The sequence below is a fragment of the Staurois parvus genome, unplaced genomic scaffold (assembly GCF_062004578.1).
Source record: "Staurois parvus isolate SC_StPar_1 unplaced genomic scaffold, SC_StPar_1.0 ptg001795l, whole genome shotgun sequence".
In the NCBI taxonomy this organism is placed as follows: Eukaryota; Metazoa; Chordata; class Amphibia; order Anura; family Ranidae; genus Staurois; species Staurois parvus.
The window spans coordinates 185,823-211,360 of NW_028319591.1; the positions used below are offsets into that span (position 1 = coordinate 185,823).

General features: G+C 45.5%; 1 protein-coding gene across 1 annotated transcript in view; it reads left to right on the plus strand.

The window, feature by feature from the left end:
* The first annotated feature begins 8,575 nt into the window (after positions 1-8,575).
* The window catches only part of TTC17 (tetratricopeptide repeat domain 17), a 122,725-nt gene continuing 105,762 nt past the window's right edge, over positions 8,576-25,538 (plus strand). Inside the window, exons 1-4 of the mRNA XM_089663876.1 lie at positions 8,576-8,788; positions 15,251-15,340; positions 16,351-16,520; positions 21,173-21,284. Of these exons, the coding sequence (XP_089520002.1) occupies positions 8,618-8,788; positions 15,251-15,340; positions 16,351-16,520; positions 21,173-21,284 (543 nt within the window). The 5' untranslated portion in view covers positions 8,576-8,617. The remainder of the gene's footprint in view (positions 8,789-15,250; positions 15,341-16,350; positions 16,521-21,172; positions 21,285-25,538) is intronic.

A 25,538-nucleotide genomic window follows, 5' to 3' on the forward strand; every position in this document is an offset into this window, starting at 1 on the left:
AAAAAGATTACCTTCTATTCATGTATTTGCTTTTCTAAACTATCTACTAGAACAAAGCTAATCAAATAAATTACAAGACTGACTGAACAGAATGTAGGCTCCATGCACACTAGCGTTTTTTTTTTTAAGCTCAAAAAACACTCGTAATAACGTTTTATATCAACAGCATATCAAGCTGAACAACAGTAATGGACTGTGTCTGTATAACTATTTCTTTTGTATACTGGGCCTTTGTTGTTGATATGTTTACAATCAGGGGTGGACTGACCATATGGAAATTCGGGCACTGCCCGAGGGCCCGGGGTCAGTAGGGGCCCCATGAGATGCCCCTGGTACCTTTTTCATAGGCTTTTTTGAGTTTGGGCAAGGACACGGGCCCCATGATCCCCAATTGCCCGGGGGCCCCATGAGTTGTCAGTCCACCCCTGTTTACAATATATACATATACTTATATTTACAGTATATACTGTACACTGGGGCTATGTGATACATATGCTGTACACTATTATATATATATATACCTGTATTATACATTCAATGGGGTGTATATACTGTGGAGAAGGCTTGTGTTTTCTGTTGTTGCTATGGAATCTGCCCGGTTGCTATGGGCTCTGTATGGTTGCTATGGGCTATCCATGGACACCTAGGGTTGGGTTTTCTAGTAATGGGCTGGTATCTCTGTATTTGCATTCGTTGTACCCTCTTGCTATGGACTCTGAATGGTTGCTATGAGCTGTGCATTGCTATTATGGACTGTCCATGGCTGTCTAGAGGTGATTATATAGTAACGGATTGCTGTCTGTGTAATTATATATGTTGAACGTTGGGCCTATGTTGTAGATATGTTTATAATATATACATATAGTATATACTGTACACTGGGGCTATGTGATACATATGCTGTACACTATAATATATATATATATATATATATATATATACCTGTATTATACATTCAGTGGGGTGTATATACTGTGGAGAAGACTTGTGTTTTTCTGTTGCTGCTATGGAATCTGCCCGGTTGCTATGGGCTCTGTATGGTTGCTATGGGCTATCCATGGACACCTAGGGTTGGGTTTTCTAGTAATGGGCTGGTATCTCTGTATTTGCATTCGTTGTACCCTCTTGCTATGGACTCTGAATGGTTGCTATGAGCTGTGCATTGCTATTATGGACTGTCCATGGCTGTCTAGAGGTGATTATATAGTAATGGATTGCTGTCTGTGTAATTATATATGTTGAACGTTGGGCCTATGTTGTAGATATGTTTATAATATATACATACAGTATATACTGTACACTGGGGCTATGTGAAACATATGCTGTACACTATAATATATATATATATACCTGTGTTATACATTCAGTGGGGTGTATATACTGTGGAGAAGACTTGTGTTTTTCTGTTGTTGCTATGGAATCTGCCCGGTTGCTATGGGCTCTGTATGGTTGCTATGGGCTATCCATGGACACCTAGAGATAAGTTTTCTAGTAATGGGCTGGTATCTCTGTATTTGCATACGTTGTACCCTCTTGCTATGGACTCTGAATGGTTGCTATAGGCTGTGCATTGCTATTATGGACTGTCCATGGCTGCCTAGAGGCCATGTTCTAGTAATGGACTGGTGTCTGTAGAATTCTGTATATTGTATACTGGCCAGGGTGGCCACCTCGTCCCTTTACACCCGAACACACCGAACACACATTATTTACAATGGTAATGAAGCTCACTGAGTGCCTTATCTGCATGAAATGATCCTCAGAACCCGTGTAAATAATGTATTCGGGTTTAAAGGGACGAGGTGGCCCCCTAATACTGGGGCTATGTTGTTGTTATGTTAACAATAGTGGACGGAGGACGGGATCAGGGAGCTGCTGCAGGTAACCAGAATGTGATTGGTTGTTAGGAAGCCGGGCGGTCCTAGCAACCAATCACCAGCTTGCCGATATGAAAAGTTAACACCGACAGCCCCCACTCCCGCCCTCCATCCAGTACTGCTGCCTCCCCTCCTCCTCTTTGCTCTGCTGTACACCTTACAACAGGTAGGGCAATGCTACCTGCACTCTCCTGTCTGTGTCCGGGGAATGGTGTGAAGAGCAAAAAGGACACTGCAGGGGGGACAGAGGACACTACTTGGGGGGGGGCATGGGGCACTTCAGTGCGGGGGGTGATGTGAGGGGGCAGAGGACACTGATGTGGGGGGGGGCACAGGGCACTTCAGTGAGGGGGGGTGATGTGAAGGGGCAGAGGACACTGCTTGGGGGGGGCACAGGGTACTTCAGTGAGGGGGGTGATGTTACGGGGCAGAGGACACTGCTTGGGGAGGCACAGGGCACTTCAGTGAAGAAGGTGATGTGAAGGGGCAGAGGACACTGCTGGGGGGGGGCACAGGGTACTTCAGTGAAGAAGGTGATGTGAAGGGGCAGAGGACACTGCTGGGGGGGCACAGGGCACTTCAGTGAGTGGGGTGATGTGAAGGGGCAGAGGACACTGCTGGGGGGGCACAGGGCACTTCAGTGAGTGGGGTGATGTGAAGGGGCAGAGGACACTCACTGCTATGGGGGCGGGTGAGACAAATGACTCTGCCATGGGGGGCACAGGGCACTTCTGTGGGGGGCAGAAGACACTAAAGTGGGAGGAAGGGGGTGATGTGAAGGGGCAGAGGACATTGCTATGTGGGAGGGGGCAGAGAGGCAGTGGACACTACCATGTGGGGGGGGGGTGATGTGGAGGGGCAGAGGAAACTGCCATGGAGGGCAGAGAACACTGCTGTGGGGAAGGGGGTAGAGGGGCAGCGGACACTACAGTGTGTGTGTGTGGGGGGGGGGTGATGTGGAGGGGCAGGGGAAACTGTTATGGGGGGGTTAGAGAGGCAGAGGACACTACAGGGGGGTGGCTGGCAATGTGAAGGGGGCAAGGGGGGGGGGTCAGTGAAGCATCAGCCATTATCGTGGGGGAAGGGGTGATATGAAGTGATATTGGGGTGAGACCCCCCCTCCCCCCAGTGGAGACACAGCTGACGATAAAGATATGACATGGTCTCTAACCCTTCACCACCCTTTCTAAACCCAAAAAAATACATTTTGCCTATAGATGCACTGCAACCACTTGAGCATGAGCCGGTAATCCCCCTTCATTCCCATTTATCAGTGCTGCGATAGTCTGACTGACAATTACTCCGTCATACAACACTGCACATAAAAAATGTTATATCCTTTTTGGATACACAGTGATGGGGTCGAATATAGACCACTGTTCACCAATCAGAATAGGGCGCTATAATCAGGAGTGGGGTATATGAACCGTTGTGTACCGATAAGAAGATACAATGTAACACCCATAAATAAAATGGATCTTGTTCAGCCTGTTGTATGTTGAAAGGATCATAAATCTTACCTTCTGGATCCCGAACTGCTTTCTTCTTTCTTCCACGGTGGAACAGACGACGTAAAAAAGCCCTAGCCTTGCCAAAAAATGGCCTACGTTTGCCCTCAGGGGTGGGATTCTGATGAGCAGGCTGAGCAGAAGATCTGCTGGGGTGGGGCTTAATTTCCATATCTTTTCTGTTCTTTGCTGGTTCCTCTCTGGTGGTAAATGGAGGAAAGGGTTGCTTTCTCTGTATTATGCTTGTCATTCACCAAAGAATAATTCTTTGGGAGAACAAGTAACACACAACCTCTTCTTTGCTTTACTAGCTAAAGAATGACAGGCTGACTGCAGACACACCTACACTGTGACATCACGGCCAAAGGTCATGTTCCCTGGGCAGATTTCAATTTTTTTACATTTCTAAAAAGCCTCTGATTGGTGGCAGGACCAGGGATACTTCCAACTGTCATTTTGTCCCAGACAGGTTTCAGTTTTTAAAAATTCCTAAGAAGCCTCTGACATCACGGCCAAAAGTCATGTTCCCTGGGCTGGTTTAAATTTTTTTACATTTCTAAAAAGCCTCTGACTGGTGGCAGGACCAGGGATACTTCCAACTGTCATTTTGTCCCAGGCAGGTTTAAATTTTTAAAAATTCCTAAGAAGCCTCTGACTGGTGGCAGGGCTAGGGATACCTCCAACTGTCATTCTCATGGGCAGGTTTAAAATCACTAGCAAAGCTCTGATTGGTTGAACCTGTGACTCAGCTCTTCTAAATGCAAACAGAGAAAGCTATACATTAATTTGCCAACTTGTTTATATATATATATATATATATATATATATATATAAAACTATATACAGTGCGTGTGTGTATATATATATATATATATATATATATATATATATTATTATTTTTTTTTTAATATACACTAATTAACAGGGAATAACATTACATACATTACATGAGCCGCCGTAACCTCCCTAGCTGTCTGATTATGTCGGTATTTCTGTGCTCAACGCGGTACTTTTTTTTTGCATGGAAATATGTATTTTTTTTATTGTAGGCCTGTAATTTTTAGGACTAACTCACTGAAAGCTGTCCAAACAAGAGTCTAGTAAACATCCCAGGCAGGGGCGGACTGACCAATTGGAAACTTGGGCACTGCCCAAGGGCCCAGGGTCAATAGGGGGCCCCATGAGATGCCCCTGGTACCTTTTTCACAGGCTTTTTGGAGTTTGGGCAAGGACACAGGGGCCCCATGATCCCCTATTGCCCGGGGGCCCCATGAGTTGCCAGTCCACCCCTGATCCCAGGTATGTTAAAATTTGAAACAAAAAAATCATAAATTATAATTTAATAAATAATCATAAAAAAGAATAATATAATAATAATAAATTTAATTCAATAATATAATCAAACCAAAAACACTGAAATGTGAAATATAGCGCCAAGTTCGCACATCGCTGAGCAGTCGCAAAATCGTTTTCAGTGTCTGATGAGGAATTTCCCCCACGAATCATTATCACTCAATTCTGCAAGTGGTTCTGATTTACTATCGCTGTTCTCTAGCCGGTCTAAAACCGCTTTTGACCTAAAGGGACGCTTTTTGGACGCCATGGACGTTTCTCAGTTTCCAGGCAGAAAGAACAGTAAAATGCAGGCAGGGCGCCGGACAAAGCACTCGGGACAAAATGTATGTGAAATGGTTTGATACAGGAATGTTATACTATGTGATTTTAGTGTATTGAGTGAATGTCACTTTTTGACATTTTTAAATTTCCCGGTAAGTGCAGAAGAGATCCCGGAGCAGCGCTGCAGTCTATTCCCGAGTGTAGCTCGGTGTTACCGCTTGTGGTGCTGAAACTTTACCCCGAGCTACACTCGGGAATACCTCCAGGGGGGTTAACATAACACATGTTAATGATGGAGCGGTGTGAAGGGGCCCTGATGTGCAGGATGAGGTCAGAAATCAGAGCGATGAAGCATATCAACTCTTCCTAAAGTCCCGGGGTTCACCCTCTATGATGGACAGATCTCTTCCACTCCTCTCCTTCACCAGACTTGACTTTCTCCTGAGCCTGGTGATCCTGTAAATCAGGGGTGCTTGACCTTTTGAAGAGTAAGGACCACTTAAAGTGGAGCTTTGTGGGACAGGCGAGTGGCTGTTTATTAAAAGTCAGCAGCTACTGTTTTTGTTGCTGCTGACCTTTCATTTTTACCCAGGAGACTGGAGTGATTTAAGTGATTTGATAACCGGTTGTCACAATGAAATGAAGTGGCTCAGAGTATTAACTTTTTTATTCTGAATATCATAATGAACATTTTACCCCTGAATATGCCGCCCCACTGCTCCTGCTGTCCAAATGTAAAACAGAAGGTGGCAAGGAGGCTGTATGGGCCCCCTGAAGAATGGGGTGTGGTCACGATCCCTGACACTACACCAGTGACTGGGGGGGGGGTAAATTTACGTCTCAACTATGGGGTTTTGCTGCCCTCCAAACAACAAATGTAAATGAGTCCTTAGTGTCCTGAGCCCCTTATAAGGCTACTTTCACACTGATGCAATGCGGCTTTCCTGCAGGTTAGCTATACTTTGCCATAGACTTCTATTATATCTTGCAGGTGTAGTGTACTTTCTAAAATCGCACCAAAATTTCTGCATTCAGTTTGAGGTTGAGGGCCACATCAGAGGGCTCCAAGGGCCACATGTGGTCCATGGGACATGGGTTGAGCACCGCTTCTGTATATTATATAGTCCTGATGTCTTCATATGATGCTGACCCCATATATTATACAGTCCTGATGTCTTCATATGATGCTGATCCCATATATCATACAGTCCTGATATGTTCATATGATGCTGACCCCATATATCATACAGTCCTGATCTCTTCATATGATGCTGACCCCATATATCATACAGTCCTCATATGTTCATATGATGCTGACCCCATATATCATACAGTCCTGATCTCTTCATATGATGCTGACCCCATATATCATACAGTCCTGATCTCTTCATATGATGCTGATCCCATATATCATACAGTCCTGATGTCTTCATATGATGCTGACCCCATATATCATACAGTCCTGATATGTTCATATGATGCTGATCCCATATATCATACAGTCCTGATGTCTTCATATGATGCTGACCCCATATATCATACAGTCCTGATATCTTCATATGATGCTGACCCCATATATCATACAGTCCTGATATCTTCATATGATGCTGACCCCATATATCATACAGTCCTGATCTCTTCATATGATGCTGACCCCATATATCATACAGTCCTGATCTCTCCGTATGATGCTGGTCCCATATATCATACAGTCCTGATCTCTCCGTATGATGCTGACCCCATATATCATACAGTCCTGATCTCTCCGAATGATGCTGGTCCCATATATCATACAGTCCTGATCTCTCCGTATGATGCTGGTCCCATATATCATACAGTCCTGATCTCTCCGTATGATGCTGATCCCATATATCATACAGTCCTGATCTCTCCATATGATGCTGATCCCATATATCATACAGTCCTGATCTCTTCGTATGATGCTGACCCCATATATCATACAGTCCTGATCTATTCATATGATTCTGACCCCATATATCATACAGTCCTGATCTCTTCGTATGATGCTGGTCCCATATATCACACAGTCCTGATCTCTTCGTATGATGCTGACCCCATATATCATACAGTCCTGATCTCTCCGTATGATGCTGATCCCATATATCACACAGTCCTGATCTCTTAATATGATGCTGATCCCATATATCATACAGTCCTGATCTCTTCATATGATGCTGATCCCATATATCACACAGTCCTGATCTCTTCATATGATGCTGACCCCATATATCACACAGTCCTGATGTCTTCATATGATGCTGATCCCATATATCATACAGTCCTGATCTCTTCATATGATGCTGACCCCATATATCATACAGTCCTGATATCTCCATAGGAGTTTTTCACTTTTATTAAGCGCTGCACTTTACTATATTTACTGTTATTACATAGGTACTGTGGTTGCCTAGTGTCCTAGCTGCTGTATATCCAAGAGCGCTTACTTTATTCTGCAACATCCAATCATATACCCATAGATCTATAGAGCAAATTAAATTAAAAAATGATGTAGCGCTCTGCTTAGCAGAGCCATACAAAGCAGTGTGCTTATAGTGAAGCACACACAGCCCCCCATAGTAAAACAGCACACAGTTAACCCTTTGATCGCCCTATATGTTAACCCCTTCCTGCCCAGTGCCATTAGTACAGTGTCATTGCTTTTTATTAGCACTGATCACTGTACTGGGAATGTCAGTGACAGTCAGTTCCCCCCAGTGTGAAAATGCCTGCTGCAGTCCCGCTATAAGTCGCTGATCGCCACCATTACTAGTATTAAAAAAAATTTAAAAAAAGATTCCAGTATCTATACCACCATTTGTAAACTCTAGAACTTTCACATAAACCAATGAATTTACACGTATTGGGATTTTTAGCAGAGCCATACAAAGCAGTTTGCTTACAGTGAAACACACAAACCGCACACAGTTAACCCTTTGATTGCCCCCACATGTTAACCCCTTCCTGCCCAGTACCATTAGTACAGTGTCAGTGCTTTTTATTAGCACCGCTCACTATATTAGTGTCACTGGGGATGTCACTGACACCATGTTATTTCTCCCCAGTGTCAGAATGCCCGCGGCAGTCCCGCTATAAGTCGCTGCTCGCCACCATTACTAGTAAAAACGCTACAACTTTCACGTAAACCAATTAATTTACACTTATTGGATGTTTTTGTGCATTAAGATGCAAAAAAGCGTATTTGTTCCATAAAAATTGTGTTTTAAAAACTGCTGCGCAGATACCGTGTGACATACAGATTGCAGCTCCCGCTATTTCATTCTCTAGGGCCTCTGCTTTAAAAAACTAAATAATGTTTAGGGGCTGGAAGACATCTTCCAGCAAAATACGCCGATGTTTACATGTAAACAAAAAGTGCCAAACAGGCTGGAGCTGCAAGTGGATAAATAGACAATGAATGGATATCTCAGCCCCGCCCCTTCCGTTGGAACTGTCACCATTATTGTATATCCAATGAACGGAGATCGGCATCACGGCCCCGCCCTCTGTTGGTAGGTAAGGAACACTGCCTCTGCCAAGATGGCGCTGTCGCTTCCTCTTCCGGTTTGCGTCAGAGCGTGTGACGTAGCGGGAAACATGGCGGAGAGCAGGAGCGGGCCGTACAGTCCCCCTGAGACCGGAGCCCTGACCGGCACCTCCCGGATGGGGGTCTGCCTGCTCGGGGTGCTCTGCCTGCTGTGCCAGGTCTGTCCCTCCGGGGCCACTACACACTGGGTGGTGACAGAGGACGGCAAGATCCAACAGCAGGTGAGCTGACACCTGAGGGGAGGGGGTTTGTCACCTGACAGGAGGAGATGAGGGGGGAGGTCTCCTGGGAGAGCAAGGGGGGACCTCCCAACCTAGCACGGAGGTGGGGGGGACATCTGACAGGAGGGTCACCTGAGAGGGAAAAGGGGGACATAGGGGGGAGACTAGGGTCCCTGAGAGATAATGGGGTCCTCTGAGGGGGAAAAGGGGTGGACACCTGAGAGATGCGGGGGTGACACCTGAAACGGAAAAGGTAGGTGGGGACTCCTGAGGGAAAATGGGGTCCACTTGAAAGGAGGGGGGAGCACCTAAAAGAGAAAAGAGGGTCACCTGAGAGAAACTGAGGTCCCCTAAGGAGGGGGGGGGAGGAAGAAGGGGGGCACCTCAGAGAATATGGTCACCTGAGGGGGATAAGGTGGATAGGGACACCTGAGAGAAAATGGGGTCCCTTTGACAGGAGGTGGGGGGGGCACCTGAGAGGGAAAAGGGGGTCATCTGAGAGAAACTGGGGTCCCCTGAGGGGGGCACCTCAGAAAATGAGGGCACCTGAGAGGGAAAAGGTGGTCACCTGACAGAAACTGGGGTCTCCTGAGAGGAGGAGGGACCTGAGGGAAAATGGGGTCCCCTGATGGGGAAAAGGGGGGGGGGAGGCACCTGAGAAGGGAAAGGGGGGGATACCTGAGGGGGGGGGGAAAGGCGGAATCGGAAACCTGAGCGAAAATGGGGTCCTCTTGAGAGGAAGGGGACACCTGAGAGGGAAAAGGGAGTCACCTGAGAGAAACTGATGTCCCTGAGAGGAGAGGGGGACACCTGAGAAAAATTGGGGTCTGCTGAGGGGGAAAAGGAAAGGGGGGGACACCTGATAGGAGGCAGAGGAGAGAGCCCCCTGAGAGAAAATGGGGTCCCCTGAGATGGAAAGGGGGGGACACCTGTGGGAAAATGGGGTCCCCTTGACAGGAGGGGGGACACCTGAGAGGGAAAACAGGAATGCCTTATGGAAAAAGGGGTCACCTGAGAAATTGGGGTCCCTAGAGAGGAGGAGCGACAACACCTGAGGGAAAGAGGGGACATGGGGGGGGGCAGAGAAGGGTCCCCTGAGAGAAGGGGGGGGGGACGACACCTGAGAAGGAAAAAGGTGTCACCTGAGAGAAAATGGGGTCCCCTGAGGGGAAAAAGGGGGGTGGTCACCTGAAAAGGAAGGGGGGGGGACCGCCTGAGGGAAAATGGGGTCCCCTTGACAGGAGGGGGGACACCTGAGAGGGAAAACAGGAATGCCTTATGGAAAAAGGGGTCACCTGAGAAATTGGGGTCCCTAGAGAGGAGGAGCGACAACACCTGAGGGAAAGAGGGGACATGGGGGGGGGCAGAGAAGGGTCCCCTGAGAGAAGGGGGGGGGGGGACGACACCTGAGAAGGAAAAAGGTGTCACCTGAGAGAAAATGGGGTCCCCTGAGGGGAAAAAGGGGGGTGGTCACCTGAAAAGGAAGGGGGGGGGGACCGCCTGAGGGAAAATGGGGTCCCCTTGACAGGAGGGGGGACACCTGAGAGGGAAAACAGGAATGCCTTATGGAAAAAGGGGTCACTTGAGAAATTGGGGTCCCTAGAGAGGAGGAGCGACAACACCTGAGGGAAAGAGGGGACATGGGGGGGGGCAGAGAAGGGTCCCCTGAGAGAAGGGGGGGGGGACGACACCTGAGAAGGAAAAAGGTGTCACCTGAGAGAAAATGGGGTCCCCTGAGGGGAAAAAGGGGGGTGGTCACCTGAAAAGGAAGGGGGGGGACCGCCTGAGGGAAAATGGGGTCCACTTGACAGGAGGGGGCACCGGAGAGGGAAAAGAGGGTCACCTGACAGAAACTGGGGTCCCCTGAGGGGGGTCTCGAGGGAGAAGGGGGCACCTGACAGGGAAAAGGGGGTCATCTGAGAAAAAAATGGGGTCCCCTGAGGTGTAATGGGGGGGGGGGTCTCCTGTTTTGGTATGGGGGGGCACCTGAAGGGGAGAAGGTGGGTGGGGACACCTGAGAGAAAATGGGGTCCCTTTGACAGGAGGAGGGGGGGCACTGTAGAGGGAAAAGGGGGTCACCTGAGAGAAACTGAGGGGGAAAAGGATGGGGGGGGGGCATCTGAGAGGGACAAGGGTGGACACAGGAAAAGCCACCTGGGTCCCCTGAGGGGAGGGGGACACCTGAGAAGATGTGGTCACCTGAGGGGGGACACCTTGGTGAAAAGGGGGGTCACCTGGGAGAAATTGGTGTCCTTTGAGGGGGGGGGCACCTGAGAGGGAAAGAGGGGGACCCTGGGGGGGGGGGGGAGGGGACTGCTCAGGGTAAAGGAAGGGCGGCACCTAGGAGAAGGTCAGTAATGCCCCCCCCCCCATTTCTCTCATTTCAGGTTTATCCAATCACAGCTCTCACACCTCAGGCAGTTTTTTGCTCCTCCCACAGATTACCTGTACAGTTTGTAGTTTGGACCCCCATAGAATCCCCCCACCCCCGCACACATCCAGGCAGATCCTTGATGTGGATGTTGGTTAACTCCATAGAATGGGTGTCCTTCAGATTGTACTGTGATCTGTGCTGGGGGGGGGGGGGGGGAGAAGACATGACACGGATGTGGTGAGTCTTGCAGTCCTGTCTGGTGATGTTCATGTCTGTACAGTATAATGCAGGCAGTACAGATTTGCAGGCTGGTGTTGGAGGTCTTGATTTAAATTTTTTTTTTTTTTTTTTTACACTTTATTTACTTCCTGGTTTCCAGGCCTAGGCAAATGATGTCATACAGCCTAGGAGTCTTCAGGAGGGAAGGAGTTTTCTTAGCTAAGCACACCCTCCTGTCTGTATGTCAGAGCTAAGGGCACATGGTTTACAGGAAGTCAATGCTACCTGAATAATCTGCCCTTATTCAAGATGGCCGAAGCCAGAAATGCTAGGGAGGGGCGGCAATGTTCAATGTAATGTCTTAGATTAGGTATGCTGGGCGCTGGACCAGTCAAAGGGGAGGGGCCACAACCGACCACAGCATCACAGCAAAAAGCAGGGGAGGAGGGGTTTTCTCAGCTAAGCATACCATCCTATCCACATGCCTGAGCTGAGTGCAGATGGATTCCAAGAAGTAAATGCCACATGAATCATCTGCCCTTACTTGGTCACAGTTAAAAAAGCTAGGGGAGTGGTTTGCAAAGTGATTTCTCAACAAAATAAAGCATGGAGACCTGGATGGATTTGGGGGGGTTGAATCTTAAAAATTAAAGTTTCTGGTTTGTGGTGCTCAGGTGAAGTTGAGTTGATATCGGCTGTATATTGTAATTGCAGTGCGATTTAAATGCGGTGCAGGAAATTGGAAATGTGCGCGGCACGCGGGTTTCCTGCATCGCGTTCTGGAGTGTGCTGGCCCTCAGATTATTATTATTTTTTGTAAATACTTTCTTGAGCCGGGGCTGAAGGTCAGATTTCTCCATGATTAGTTCACAAATGTTTGGAGTAAATCTGTCACAACAAACACTTTTCTCCTGCGCTTGGACGGGACTCCGTAGACCCAATAGTAATGTTCTGGAATTTTCTGGAATATGCACTGCTTGCTGTCCTCAGCAGACCGGGGTGGTCCAAATACACCGGATGCAAATGGAGAAACAGAAAAAGGACGCACCGACCTAGTGCATTATCGTTTAAAATATTTATTGAAGAAACAAAGTATCATACTTACAATAGACATAAAAACACAGGCATGTCAAACTGAACAAGATGTATGATCCAAACAACATCTTAGTCTATACCAGGGGTCTGCAACCTTTAAGACATAAAGAGCCACTTGGACCCGTTTCCGAAGGGGAAAAAAGACTGGGAGCCGCAAAACCATTGCAACATTTAAAACAAATCCGACACTGCATATATTGCAAAAAGCGCTCTGGTCATGAAGGGGGTTTAAGGGCCCAGTAAGCAAAGGGTTAATCAGGGCCACAGTGTATCGTCATAATCACAATCATAGCCTTAGGCCAGTGGTGGGCAACCTTTTTTTTCGACTGAGCCAAATCTCAGCAAAACCACGATTGAAATTTATTTTGAGAGCCACATTTTTAAAACTGAAAATACATCCCCCCCCATAGTAATTCATCCCCCCCCATAGTAATTCATCCCCCCCCATAGTAATTCATCCCCCCCATAGTAATTCATCCCCCCCATAGTAATTCATCCCCCCTATAGTAATTCATCCCCCCTATTGTGTCAATTCACTTACCTTTGCTCTGCGCGTTCCTCTCGCCGTGTTCCTGCGCCGTTCCGGTCTTCAGGGCGGACTGTGAGAGGAGAGGAGTTCGTCACGCTGCCCCGCCTACATCCTGACAGCCAATGTTTGCCACGCTCCGCGGGCGGATTAAAAGGTCCGCCGGGCCGTAGTTTGCCCATTGCTGGGCTAGCTGCAGAGTCCTGACTTTTGGGGAGGCCACCCGAGAGGAGGGAGGGGAGCGGGCGCCCGGCACACAGAAGAGCCGCATTAAAATGTGTAAAGAGCCGCGGCTTGCCGTCCACTGAGCTACGGCAACCCTATTGCCTGTCACCTGGTGGGCAGTGTGCTCCGGAGCCGCAGCAAAGGTGAGAAAGAGCCGCATGCGGCTCTGGAGCCGCAGGTTGCCGACACCCGGTCTATACGATGGAACCCTGGATGACCAACTTGCTAACGCGTTTCGAGGACACAACCTCTTCCTCAGAGCCAACCTGGATGTTGTTTGGATCATACATCTTGTTCAGTTTGACATGCCTGTGTTTTTATGTCTGTTGTGAGTATGATACTTACTTTGTTTTTTCAATAAATATGTTAAACGATAATGCACTAGGTCGGTGCGCCCTTTTTCTGTTTCTCCATTTGCATCTGGAGTAAATCTGTGTCATTTGGTTTCCGGTATCTGGCCATGTTGTGATGTCATAAGATGAACCCGTGTGATGTACGAATGGCCCTGACGGTGTACAGGGGGCACAAAACGAATCCAACTCGTACCCCTTATCACTGGAGCCGCTTGCAATAACTCAGATTTATGGATTAAGAGGAGCCATGTACAGTCCCCAGGCCTCCCACAATGCATTGCTGTGTGCCAAGGCAACTTGTGCTAAGGCTTGCCCACTGTCACAAGTAGTGGGGGGAGCTTGCCGAGCCCTATGAAGATACATTCAGAAAGTTGGTATTTGTACAGAATACTTTTGCAACCTGTGAATAGTACAAAGCTCCCTCTGATTGGCTGAGGTGGAGAGGCCTTCCACACAGGTGGTATTTCTCTCTAGCATGCTGGCAGGACAGAGGCTTTTTTATTTTCCGGCCCCATTCACATCTGGGCATTTTGTATCAAGGGCAGAATCTCAACAAGACTGCCGGCGATCCCAGAACTCTACAAGAATGACAAATCGCACCACATGAGTTCAGGTGCCATTCATTTTCAATGGCACCTAAAACGCGGTGCGGTTCTGCCGCAGTTGTACAATAAATCGCTGCAAACCACATCATGTGAAGTTTGTCGTCTAAAAGGTGCTCACGCTCCTTTTTGGGGTGACACGCGTCACGTGGTCCAGTTTGCCGTGATTGCAGTGCAATTCATCATGGCCGAACTGCACCGCGTTTTTAGTTGACATTGAAAATGAATGGCGCCTGAACACGCGTGGTGCGATTTGTCATTTTTCCACCGCGTTTTGGGATCGCACAATAACATGTAAAACACACTAGCTTGGGACGTGACGCTTCAGTATCGCAACACCTCCAGTCCTTGTCACCTGGCTCTGCCCCAAGCGTGGTACGATTTGTCATTTTTGCTCAGCGTTTTGGGATTGCAGGCAGAATGCACTTGCATAGCATATAACACGTGCATTATGGAAAACACAGTAGCTCGGGACTTGACACTTCAATACCGCCGCACCTCCAGTCCTTGCCCCCTGGCTCCGCCCCAAGCGTATAGTTACCGATCCCATGACTTCATCAGGGGCTTTTGGGTCAAGTTCATTATTAACCTCATTAAGACAAAGGGAAACAGCATATATGGGATTTGCATTTACGCCGCACCTCCAGTCCTCGTCCCCTGGCTCCACCCCAAGCGTATAGTCATCGATCCCATGACTTCATCAGGGGCTTTTGGGTCAAGTTCATTATTAACCTCATTAAGACAAAGGGAAACAGTATATATGGGAATTGTATTTATGCAGCAGAGCAACACATTTTATAAAGGCAAAATTTTTTTTCACTATAAGGCATTTCCTGTATTAAAGTTTAAAAACTTTGCATAGCATTTCCTCCAATTAACACCCTCCACCCCTTGTGCAGTACCCTTGTATTTTGTTTTGTTTTTTTTACAGGGTCATTTTTTACTTTTTTAAAAAAAAAAAAAAAAAAGACTGAAGTTCCCTATAAAGCAGAGTGTTGACTCGGTCCATATTTTCCTTGGTTCTCTTATTGTAATTGTTATCACCTTTAATAAGTCCTTGTTTTTCAGGTTGATTCGCCAATGAACTTGAAGCATCCCCACGATTTGGTGATTTTAATGAGACAAGAGACCACCGTTGGCTACCTCAAGGAACTAGAGGTGACTTGATACCTGTTGACCGCAATTTCTTCTTTGTATGTCTAAGGCCCCTTTCACACGGGTTATCCGATCAGGTCCGCCTGTCAATTTTTCAGGTCCATGCTTTCCTATGGACAGGCAGGTGTAAAGGTACTTGGGTCAAATCACACTTGCCTACCTCTGGGTCCAATCCGGTCAGCCAAAAAGAAACTGAAAGGGATCTGTCCTCTTCTTTTCAGTCAAAATGGTTCGGAGGGTAGTTGGGTGTATATGCACAGCAGAGTCTGATTATTCCCAGCCGCCCATAGAGCAGAGCAAGGTTTGTCCTTGTTGGCTCTGTAGAAGCAGAGTGGACATGGATCTGTCATCTGCCTGCTCTGCTTCGATCACCAAGGGATCTGTCCTCTTCTTTTCAGTCAAATGGTTCGGAGGGTAGTTGGGTGTAGATGCACAGCGGAGTCTGATTAGTCCCGGCCACCCATAGTGCAGAGCAGGCTCTGTCCTTATTGGCTCTTTAGAAGCAGAGTGGGCATGGATCTGTTATCTGATGCCCTGCTGATACGAATTGAACCCCCAGCCCCCTTCACCAACCATGTGAAAGGGGCCTTTGGATTACAGATCTTGTTACTTTAATAATAAAAAGAAACCAAATAATTTCCTTGCGCTAGCTAAAAATGAAGGCTTCTGCATCCACTACACAATTTAGATACTAGATGTAAAACAACTACTTCAAAAAAAAAAAAAAAAAGCCCATCTTTGAGGAAATGTACTCTTCTAGGTTTATTTTTATTATTTTGAAAGTTGAGTATGGTGTTTTGGCACAACTTTATTTGTGATATCTTTTTATTTCTGTTATTGCATATATTGAGCTCACATTATCAAACCATATTATTATTATTATTGAGAAAATTGATATAGTTATATTGTATGCACAATTGCACTTTGGAATTTTTTAGCACATCCACCCTTTTTTTTTTTTTTTTTTTTTTTTTAAGTACATCTTGTTACCTGTCATTGTTTTCCCATTCCAGAAACACTTAGTTGCTCAGAAAATTCATATTGAGGAAAATGAAGATCGGGACACAGGGTTGGAGCAGAGGCACTACAAGGATGACCCTGATTGTGTTCTAGCCAAAGTGCCTCTGGGTGACATGGACTTATATGATGGAACTTATATGCCACTGGAGGACAAAAATATCAAGTAATGTTTTTTTATGTCTCCGTTCATCATTGCTGGCAGCCTGCAGATATATGTTGTGGTCTATGTATGAAATAGTTTTGCAAATTAAAGTGGTTGTAAACCTCAGACATGAAATATGAACAAAGCATATGCCTTTACAGCAGAGATATTGAATTAAGATTCAAGGAGGTCCGGTTACTAACATTTTTCTTCTGGCCGAGGTCCGAATAGGGTGTGCCCATCAGTGTGCTCCCTTACATTAGGTGTTGCCATCAGAGTGCAACTTTACATCATGTATTCCCATCACATCCGGTGTGCCCATTAGAGTGCTCCTTTACATCAGTTATCCCCATCACAGTGCCACCTTACATCAGGCATTCCCGTCCGAGTGCCCCTGTCCACAGTGTGGGCCCCGTCCGAGTGCCCCTGTAAGACCACACCTTACCTTGAGGGCAGACAGGAGCTTGCCAGGATCCTTGCTGAAGGATCAGCTGTGCGCTTGTGTACAGGCAGGGAGCGAGAGCAGGAGAGACAGTGAGCTGCAAGGGGCAGGGCACACATGTGATGTCATCAGTTGCCGTGATGACTGCCCTGCTGAGCGGCAGATCTGTCATTCCAGTCTAGTGTGCTGGCGGTCCAGAAGGGAGCACTGCTTGGGCCATTCTTGGACCACGGTCTGCCATTTAGTGACCGCTGCTTTACAGTATGTACTTGTCTCAATCCAGAGCACTAAGTGTCATTTCTGTATGCTGCCTTCTTCCTGTGCTATCTGCATGAGTCGCTTCTAACAAGTCTTCCTGACCTCAAGAAAAAATAGTAGGGGATAGAACGCCAGGAGATTGAAAGCCTCAGCTCTGTTCTTGATTGCGTCCCTTCCTCCAGTCATCTCTCAGAGCTCTCCTTACTGAACTCTGCAGAATGTAACTGAAGTTCCCTGCCCCCAGCTTTCTGAATTCTTAGACAAGCTGTGTAAATTCAGCACTTTGAACGTTTGTAGAGAATAGAGGGCTTAGATAAACAGGTGCAACTTATGTTTGAGGGTGTATTACATCTGTCTATCACCTGAGGCCAGTTACTTCACTGTGTATATGGAAGGGTTTACAACCATGTTAACTAGCAGTTTAACCTACAATTAAAATGGTGTGCTGTGTAGTAGAAGCTCTTGCTGCATGGTGGGAATATAGTTTTTTTTTTTTTGTTTGTTTGTTTTTTTTTTAATGAAGAGGGGTGAAAATACAGACAAGTGCAATTAAAAAAAAATAGAGAAATAGCGCGATTGCAAGTGCCATAGACTGTAATGCTGCGTGTACTTTTTACTGTCAAGTTCAATTGTGGCTCTGATCATTAAGGGGCAGGGCTTAATCCTAGTTTGGGCATAGGTCAAGGCCTTGTGTACAGCCATGGCCTAGCAACCTTGGGGACACAAGGATCAGTTGGGAAATGAGCTTAGTTAGCACCCCAGCATATCTGTTCATAAAGTAGAATTCCAGCTTAATACTAACTAGGCTTAAAGTGGGTGTAAACCTCTGACATGAAAAATGAACAAAGTATATTCTTCTACGGTGTGTACATGTCTCAATCCAAAGCACAGAGTGATATTTCTGATTTGCTGCCTCATTCCTCTATTAGCATGAATCATTTCTGACAGGCTGTGCAAACTGTAGTAAGGGCAGGGAGAGTGTCACCAGCAGCCTCAGCTGTGCATGTTTCCCTATGAGATTGTGTAGAGGAGGGTGTATAATTTCCTTCCACTCAGGTTTCAGATTACACTCGGCTCTCCTCTCCTGAGCTGTGCAGTGTGTAACATCTGAGAGAAAAAAAAAAAGCTGTGTAAATTCTGTCGAACTGTACAGGAGGGCCACAGATACAGGTTACAACTTATGTAGGAGGATTTGTTTCATCTCTGTGTATCACCTGAGGCCAGCCACTTCACTGGGTATATGGAAGGGTTTACATCCACGTTAAAAATGTTTCATCCCCCTTCCTGCTTCTGTCAGAACTATAGCTCCTGAGAAAATAATCAGTAATGTAATTTATGAAAACAAGCGGGGATCTGGAATTAAGGAGATTCCCTACTAATTTTCATAAATCCACCGAGAATCCGAATTCTTTATTTGCGCTAATTTGAAGACGAAATAAAAAGCAACAATGTGCAAAATGGTAATGAGAACAGGTGATGATAAATAATAAATCAAAATAACAATACAATGATCTAAAATGTTTAGAAACTCAAACCAGCAATTACTTTCAAATATTAATGAATTGAAATCCGCTGGAAATGTAATGTAGGAAACTTTCAGTAACTCGGCAGCATGTGACAAGTTATTTAAATTGACCACGTGATCTCTATACAGCCGATAGTCCGTGCTCAACCAGTACCTTGGCATGAGTTGATTAAGAATACCATACACAGGCCAATGCAATTAGCTTAGAATCTATCTGAGGCCAAGATCAAATGTTACACTAAATTGTCTACTTGGTCATTTATTATTATTATACAGGATTTATTTATTATTATTATTATTATACAGGATTTATATATTATTATTATACAGGATTTATATATTATTATTATTATTATTATTATTATTATACAGGATTTATTTATTATTATTATACAGGATTTATATATTATTATTATTATTATACAGGATTTATGGCACCAACAGTTTGCTCAGCGCTTTACAATATAACGCGAGACAATACAGCAACAATACAGTTTAATACAAGAGGGATAGGAGGGCCCTGATCCTGGGAGCTTACACTCTAGGATCAGCTAAACCATTGACTAGAAGCTAAAATCAGCTTTTGGATATTTCAGAAATTTCCCCAGAGAATGGAAATTAAAATACTGCAGTTAACATTATTTCACATCAACTCCTGTACTAACCATTTTCAGACTAAACTGTTTAGCTCTAGGTGTAAGCGAGTACAAGTTAGCTGAAGAAAATGAAAGTTTTATAGTTACCAATATGGACGCTATGGTGTCAGTGATGTCAGCTCACTTCAGGGTGTGTTTGTGTCCGTCAGTTGTCCCTTGTCTCCTGTTTTGTCTTGGGATGTATTGTCCCTGTCCAACTCCTAATTATTTTTTATTTATTTTTAGCCCCCAAAAAACAGGCGGGCAAAGCTTATCTCTCCTAATCTTGACGTCACACTAGGTGTTCTTTTCTTTACTAAATGATTTCAGTTTCCTGAAGGGGGCAGTGTAGGATTTAGGAATGATTTTGGATTTTTCTGACACCCCTTCTGTGTCATATCAAAAGTTGACCCCCGGCTAGTAAGAAAACTCTAAATATGGAGATGAGTTCTTTTGACAGAATCGGTTAGGCTAACGTCACTGGAAATAATGTATTGCCTAAGTGATTCTGGAGAAGAAAACAAAAATTGTCAGAACGCCCTGCTATAAGTCGCTGATCGCCACCATTGCTAGTTAAAAAAACAAAAACAAAAAACATTCTAGTACTGTATATATGCCGCCATTTGTAAACGCTATAACATTCACATAAACCAATCAATTTACATATGTTGGGATTATTTTTTTTTTTTTTTTAGCAAAGACATGGAGCAGAATGTTTTTGTCCTAAATTTATGATAAAATTTGATTTTTTTTTATTTTTTTTTTAATTTATTGGACATGTTTAATAGCAAATAGTCCAAAAACTTTTTTTTATCTCAATTGTCGGTCTTTTTTTGTTTATAGCACAAAAAATACAAAATGCACAGGCGATCAAATACCACCGAGAACTCTATTTGTGGGGGGGGGGGAAAGAACGTAAATTTAATTTGGGTGCAGCGTTGCATGACTGTGCAGTTGTAAATCAAAGTAAAGCAGCGCCTTAACGCAAAAAATGGCCTGGTCAGGAAGGAGGGTAAATCCTCTGGAGAGCAAGTGGTTTAAAAGAAAAGCTTTAGTATAGGTTTCAACAACCCATAAAAGTGATGTCGCAATACTTTCATTTTCTAGTTAAAATGAAACAAAAGACATTTTAGATCTACACAGCAAAATAAGGTAAATGCTCCACTGCTTTCAGTGTTACTTGTATGAGCATGTGACAAGAAAGTGAAAAATGCAGTTTATGCATTCCAGCCAATCCTGCCTCAGTTTACTGTAGTTGAATGACAGCAGCATAGAGCAACCTATTTTTACAATGCTTTGTCGTGTGGTATTGAGTAAAACTGATAATACAATTTTTTTATTGGTTGCAGGCTAAATGATTTTCTCTCCTGTGTATAAATAATTACAATATTCACTATTTCAAATGACAATCCAAAGAAAAAAAAAACAAAATATGAAAAAATAATAAAATGAGATATATATATATATATATATATATATATATATACTTATATCTAGTGTATAATATACAATTATCTTCTGCTTATAACATCATAAATAAATACCGCATACTGTGCTGGTGACAATAGTAAATAGTGATAAAAACAATATATATGAAAAAGTGCTCACAGAACACTGTCTAATGAGTAGGTGTGAGTGCCAGCGAACCACAGGTGTATCATATTGTGTTTTTGTTTTGTTTGTCAAATTAATTAATGGTAATAGTTTAGACAAACACCATAGTAGCTTACAAGTACACTCATTTATGATTTTCTCTCACAATCCCTGAGAATTCTGAAAACTGATAATCATCACTTTGTGTTTGAATTTGCAGCCCAGAAGATTATGTGGACGTACATAGTCATTTACCTCCTGATCTGAAGCAGCCAGATTGCACCAGTATCGCAGAGCTTCCATTCAGCATCCACGCCTTTCAGCACCTGAGGGTATGCACATTTGTTGGAAATATCTTCGGCTGTATTCACACTTGGCGTTTTCTGAACATGCGACGAAATGTGTTTCGAACGCACATCTCACTTGTGGTTCTAGTAATCATTTTTAAAGAGAAGTATAAGGTTTGGGGCGTGATTATACTCGCCTAGGTGGATGCAGCATCAGTTCAGTGCTGCATCTTGCCCCCGCCAGCTCTGTACTGAGAATTGAGCAATGAAAGACTGATGATCTCTCAATTCTCCTCCTGAGAACCAAAAAAATGGGGTAACAAAAATGGGGAAAGGTCTGGGGGGATAAAACAAAACCTATCCATAGCGACTTCAGGAACATTTAGTCTGGAGGACAGAAGGGAAAGGGGAGACATGATTGAAAACTTTAAATACATCCAGGGGGTGAACAATGTTCGGGACAGCAGTATTTTCCACACAAAACGAAAATCAAGAACACGGAGACATGACCTACAGCTAACTGGGGGAAAGTTCAAAACTAATCTCGGAAAGTATTTGTGATGGAAGCGTAGGCAGGACAGAACACACAAAGAAGATGGCAAACACACGAAGCTTTATTGAACTATGGAAGTCACTCAATCAGGGCAGTACATGGCACTCCGCAACATGCGGCTTGTAGGGACACTCACGGTAAGCGGGCTCACGGGGACTCAGCGGGACTGGCTGTGGAGCCTGATTCGGGTAGCGATGGCTCAAGCACACGGGGGGCTGTCCAGGTAGCTATAATCCAGGCACGCAATGGGGCAGCTCAGGTAAGGGTAATCCGAGCACACAATAGGGCAGTTCATGGCTTCTAGGGTAATCTGAGCACACAATAAGGGCAGTTCATGGCTTCTAGGGACACTCGCGGGAGGCGGCTTGCAGACACTCAGCAGCAGGCGGCTTGTAGGAACACTCACGGGAGGTGGCTTGCAGACACTCGGCAGCAGGTGGCTTGTAGGGGCATTCACAGTGGACAGGGACCCTCACAGCAGCCAGCTTTCCAGGGACAGCAGCGATCAGCAGGCAGGGGCCCTCACAGTGGTCAGCTTTCCAGGCACAGCAGCGGGAGTCCTGGCTGTTGGGTCTGGCCTCGGCTCAGACCCCACACAGCGCTTCTCCCGAGCGCAGATCAACACAGCAGGCTTGCAGATAGGGACACAGCAGGTTTCAGGGGCTCGGCAGGGTCTTGGCTGTGGGGTCTGTCTCGAGCGAGGATCGAGCGCACACACAGCCATGGACGGGCGTTGGGTCCTGCGCCGGCCTTTTTAAGCTGCCCAGGACGCTTCCCGGTTGCAACGGCCGGCCCAGCGCCGTGTTCGGGGCAACGAGGCACGCCCCCCTTGACACAGGAGCGCGGCCTTTGTCAGTGAGTGCAGGAGCGGGACACTCCTGTGCCCGCGCTGCAGTCGCCGGGGCCGTGCGGCGTCAGAATGACTGCCGCGGCCCGGAACATCCCTGTGGGAGACTCGCCCCTCATCCAGCAGAGGTTGTGAGCCAGTCAACAGTAAATAGCTTCAAACATGCTTGGGGCAAGCATAGAACTATACTCAGAGAAAAAAGTGAACCTAACGACTCCCCCCCCCCAGCCAACAGCTTTAGTCATACTCCCTTTAATGGCACCTCAAAAATGTATTAGAAACATTTTGGTGCAGGGATACACGTGCTGAAATAATGCATGACGCTCCATACCCAAAAAGGTTCTGGTGCATATTGGGCAGCTCATTCAAGCAAATGGGCTGTTCTATACACATTAAAACTCAAGTGGGAAAACATGTTCCCGCTGCATGAAGTGTGCCTGGGCCTGGAAATGCTGTCACTTTGCTTGATCAGACCAAACTGACGGTGTCTGTGAAAAACCCACCCCAGCCTACTGATACCTTTCCAGAAATTCCCTTGTTGCTCCTTTGGTGGTGGCTGCTATTGAAAAAGGTTCCTGCGTCAGCTCATGTCAGAACCTAAAGGGAGCGGTGACATGTCAAATGACATCTCCATGTCAAAGTACTCAGACCTAGCAATTGGTCCTGGACCTGAGCGATGTCACGTGAGTGCTGCTTGCTACCACACAGCACCAGGTATTTTGCACCAGCTGTGACAGACAAGCAGCGCTGGAGTGGTAAGGATCAGTGGGTTGGGAGGGGCTTTTTCAGACACTGTCACCTTTGCCCTGAGCAGTCAGTGACTATCTCTTTGCTATTTAAAACGGTTCAATTTCCAGGTATATTTTAGTCCTAATTAGACACAGCATATATTTTACTATAATAGTCTCAGTCCCTTCTGAATATTTTTGCTGAGTGTTTTTTTTTTTTTTTTTTTTTTTATACTAGACTGGCAGGTCTGATTTAATTTAAGTGAGTAAATAGGCTTTTCTTATATTTCTACAACACCCCTGGCATGAGCTTGTTCCAAGAAGACACAAGAAATAACCTGTTGTTTCCTTGATCTGTTTGAAGGCAAATGTAATCTTTTCCAGAAAATAGCCTACACAGTCTCTTCCTGCCTTGTTGCTGAAACATAAAAATCATTGGACACTTGCTCCTCAATTCTGCAGGAGCAAAAACCTGTGGCTTTCATGTCCTAGTAGGTGGGGATTGCTAACTGGGATGTTTTCGGCCGGGCTTCCAAGGGGACCAGGTGGCATACAGGAATGACCCTAAAAATAATGAACATTTGACAAAGCTGCACAGTTTACCTACTGAGACCCCCATGTCTGTTTTATGAAAAGGGAGAACTTGGCCTTTAAATTGGTGCACAGTAGGAGGCATATTCACTGTGAAAATAGAAAACAAAAGAAATTCTACAGTGTGCATCTTATTATTCAGAATACAATGATCAGTGCTGCCAGCTACAGCCAGGGTGTCCATATGTGGAGCAAAATTCGGTTGGTACCTGCTGATCCAGCCGAATTTTGATCCATGTATGGTCTGCTTTAGGGAAACTGCCAGAAGCTTTTTAAACATATAAACACGTACAGCAGAGGGCACCATCTAAGTGCAGCATTAAAACATTAAAAACAAATTGGCAATTCACATGAAGTAAGTTTGTGGAAGCTTGCAGAGCGTATGAAATCAGGGCATCCCAGGAGCCCCGTAGCAGAGACATCCAGGCCTGGGATTGTGCAGCACTGCTGCAGGCCAGGTAGGCATGGGACGCAGACCACTTCCTGGTTGGGAGGAGACTCCAGAGGAACCCAATGGATGATGTCAGACACTGGGGGACATCCTGGGGGCGTGGCTGTGCATTTCAAGACATTTCTTTTCTTTGTCCAGCCAAAAGACATTTCTTTTCTTTGTCAAGCCAAAAGACATTTCTTTTTATGCCAGAAGCTATTTGGCTATTTTTATATACTTCCTTCTGGAGAAAACTTGGTTACATGGGTTCCAACAGAAACAGTTGAGTACTGCCCGTGATACTTTGTTTTTTTTTGTTTTTTTTTTTATTTGCACTAACATACAATTTTCAGGACACGCTTTCGGGGTATGTTCCCTTCTTCCATGTCCAAGCAGTACTACTTCACAAAGTTTTGTGAAGTAGTACTGCTTAGACCTGGAAGAAGGGAGCATACCCCAAAAGCTTGTCCTGAAAATTGTATGTTAGTGCAAATTAAAAAATGCATCACGGACAGTACTCGTTTCTGTCACAAGTGAACTAATACGGCTACAATCACTTCAAGCAAAATGGGTTCCAACCAATTAAAAAAAACAAATGGAAAATCTCCAAATACACAATCATATACCCACAGTTGATCCAGAGAGAGTCAAAAAGAAAAAAACCCTAATAAAGCATGATCCAGTTTCCTTCAGCGGGGGAAACAAATTCCTTCCTGATCCCCCAGAAGGTAGTAGGATCAACTTCCCCTGCTGTTATTACTTATAAAAGTTAGTATTATTATACAGTATTTATATAGCGCCAACAGTTTGCTCAGCGCTGTACATTATAATGGGAGACAGTACAGTAACAATACAATACACAATGGATTTGAGGGCCCTGCTCCTTGGAGCTTACAATCTAGGAGGGAGGGGATAAGTGGTACAGGAGGAAATAGCTGTGGGGGATGGAGTGGTAGGAGGAGTGGAGGAGATCGGCAATTAAGTAAGGGCGGGGTAGGCTTCCCTGAAGAGATGGGTTTTCAGGGTGCGCCTAAAGGTGAGGAGGGTAGGTGACAGTCTGATGGATTGGGGCAGTGCGTTCCAGAGGATGGGGGGGAAGTCCTGGAGGCGGGCATGGGAGGAGACGACCAGGGAACTAGAGAGTAGGAGG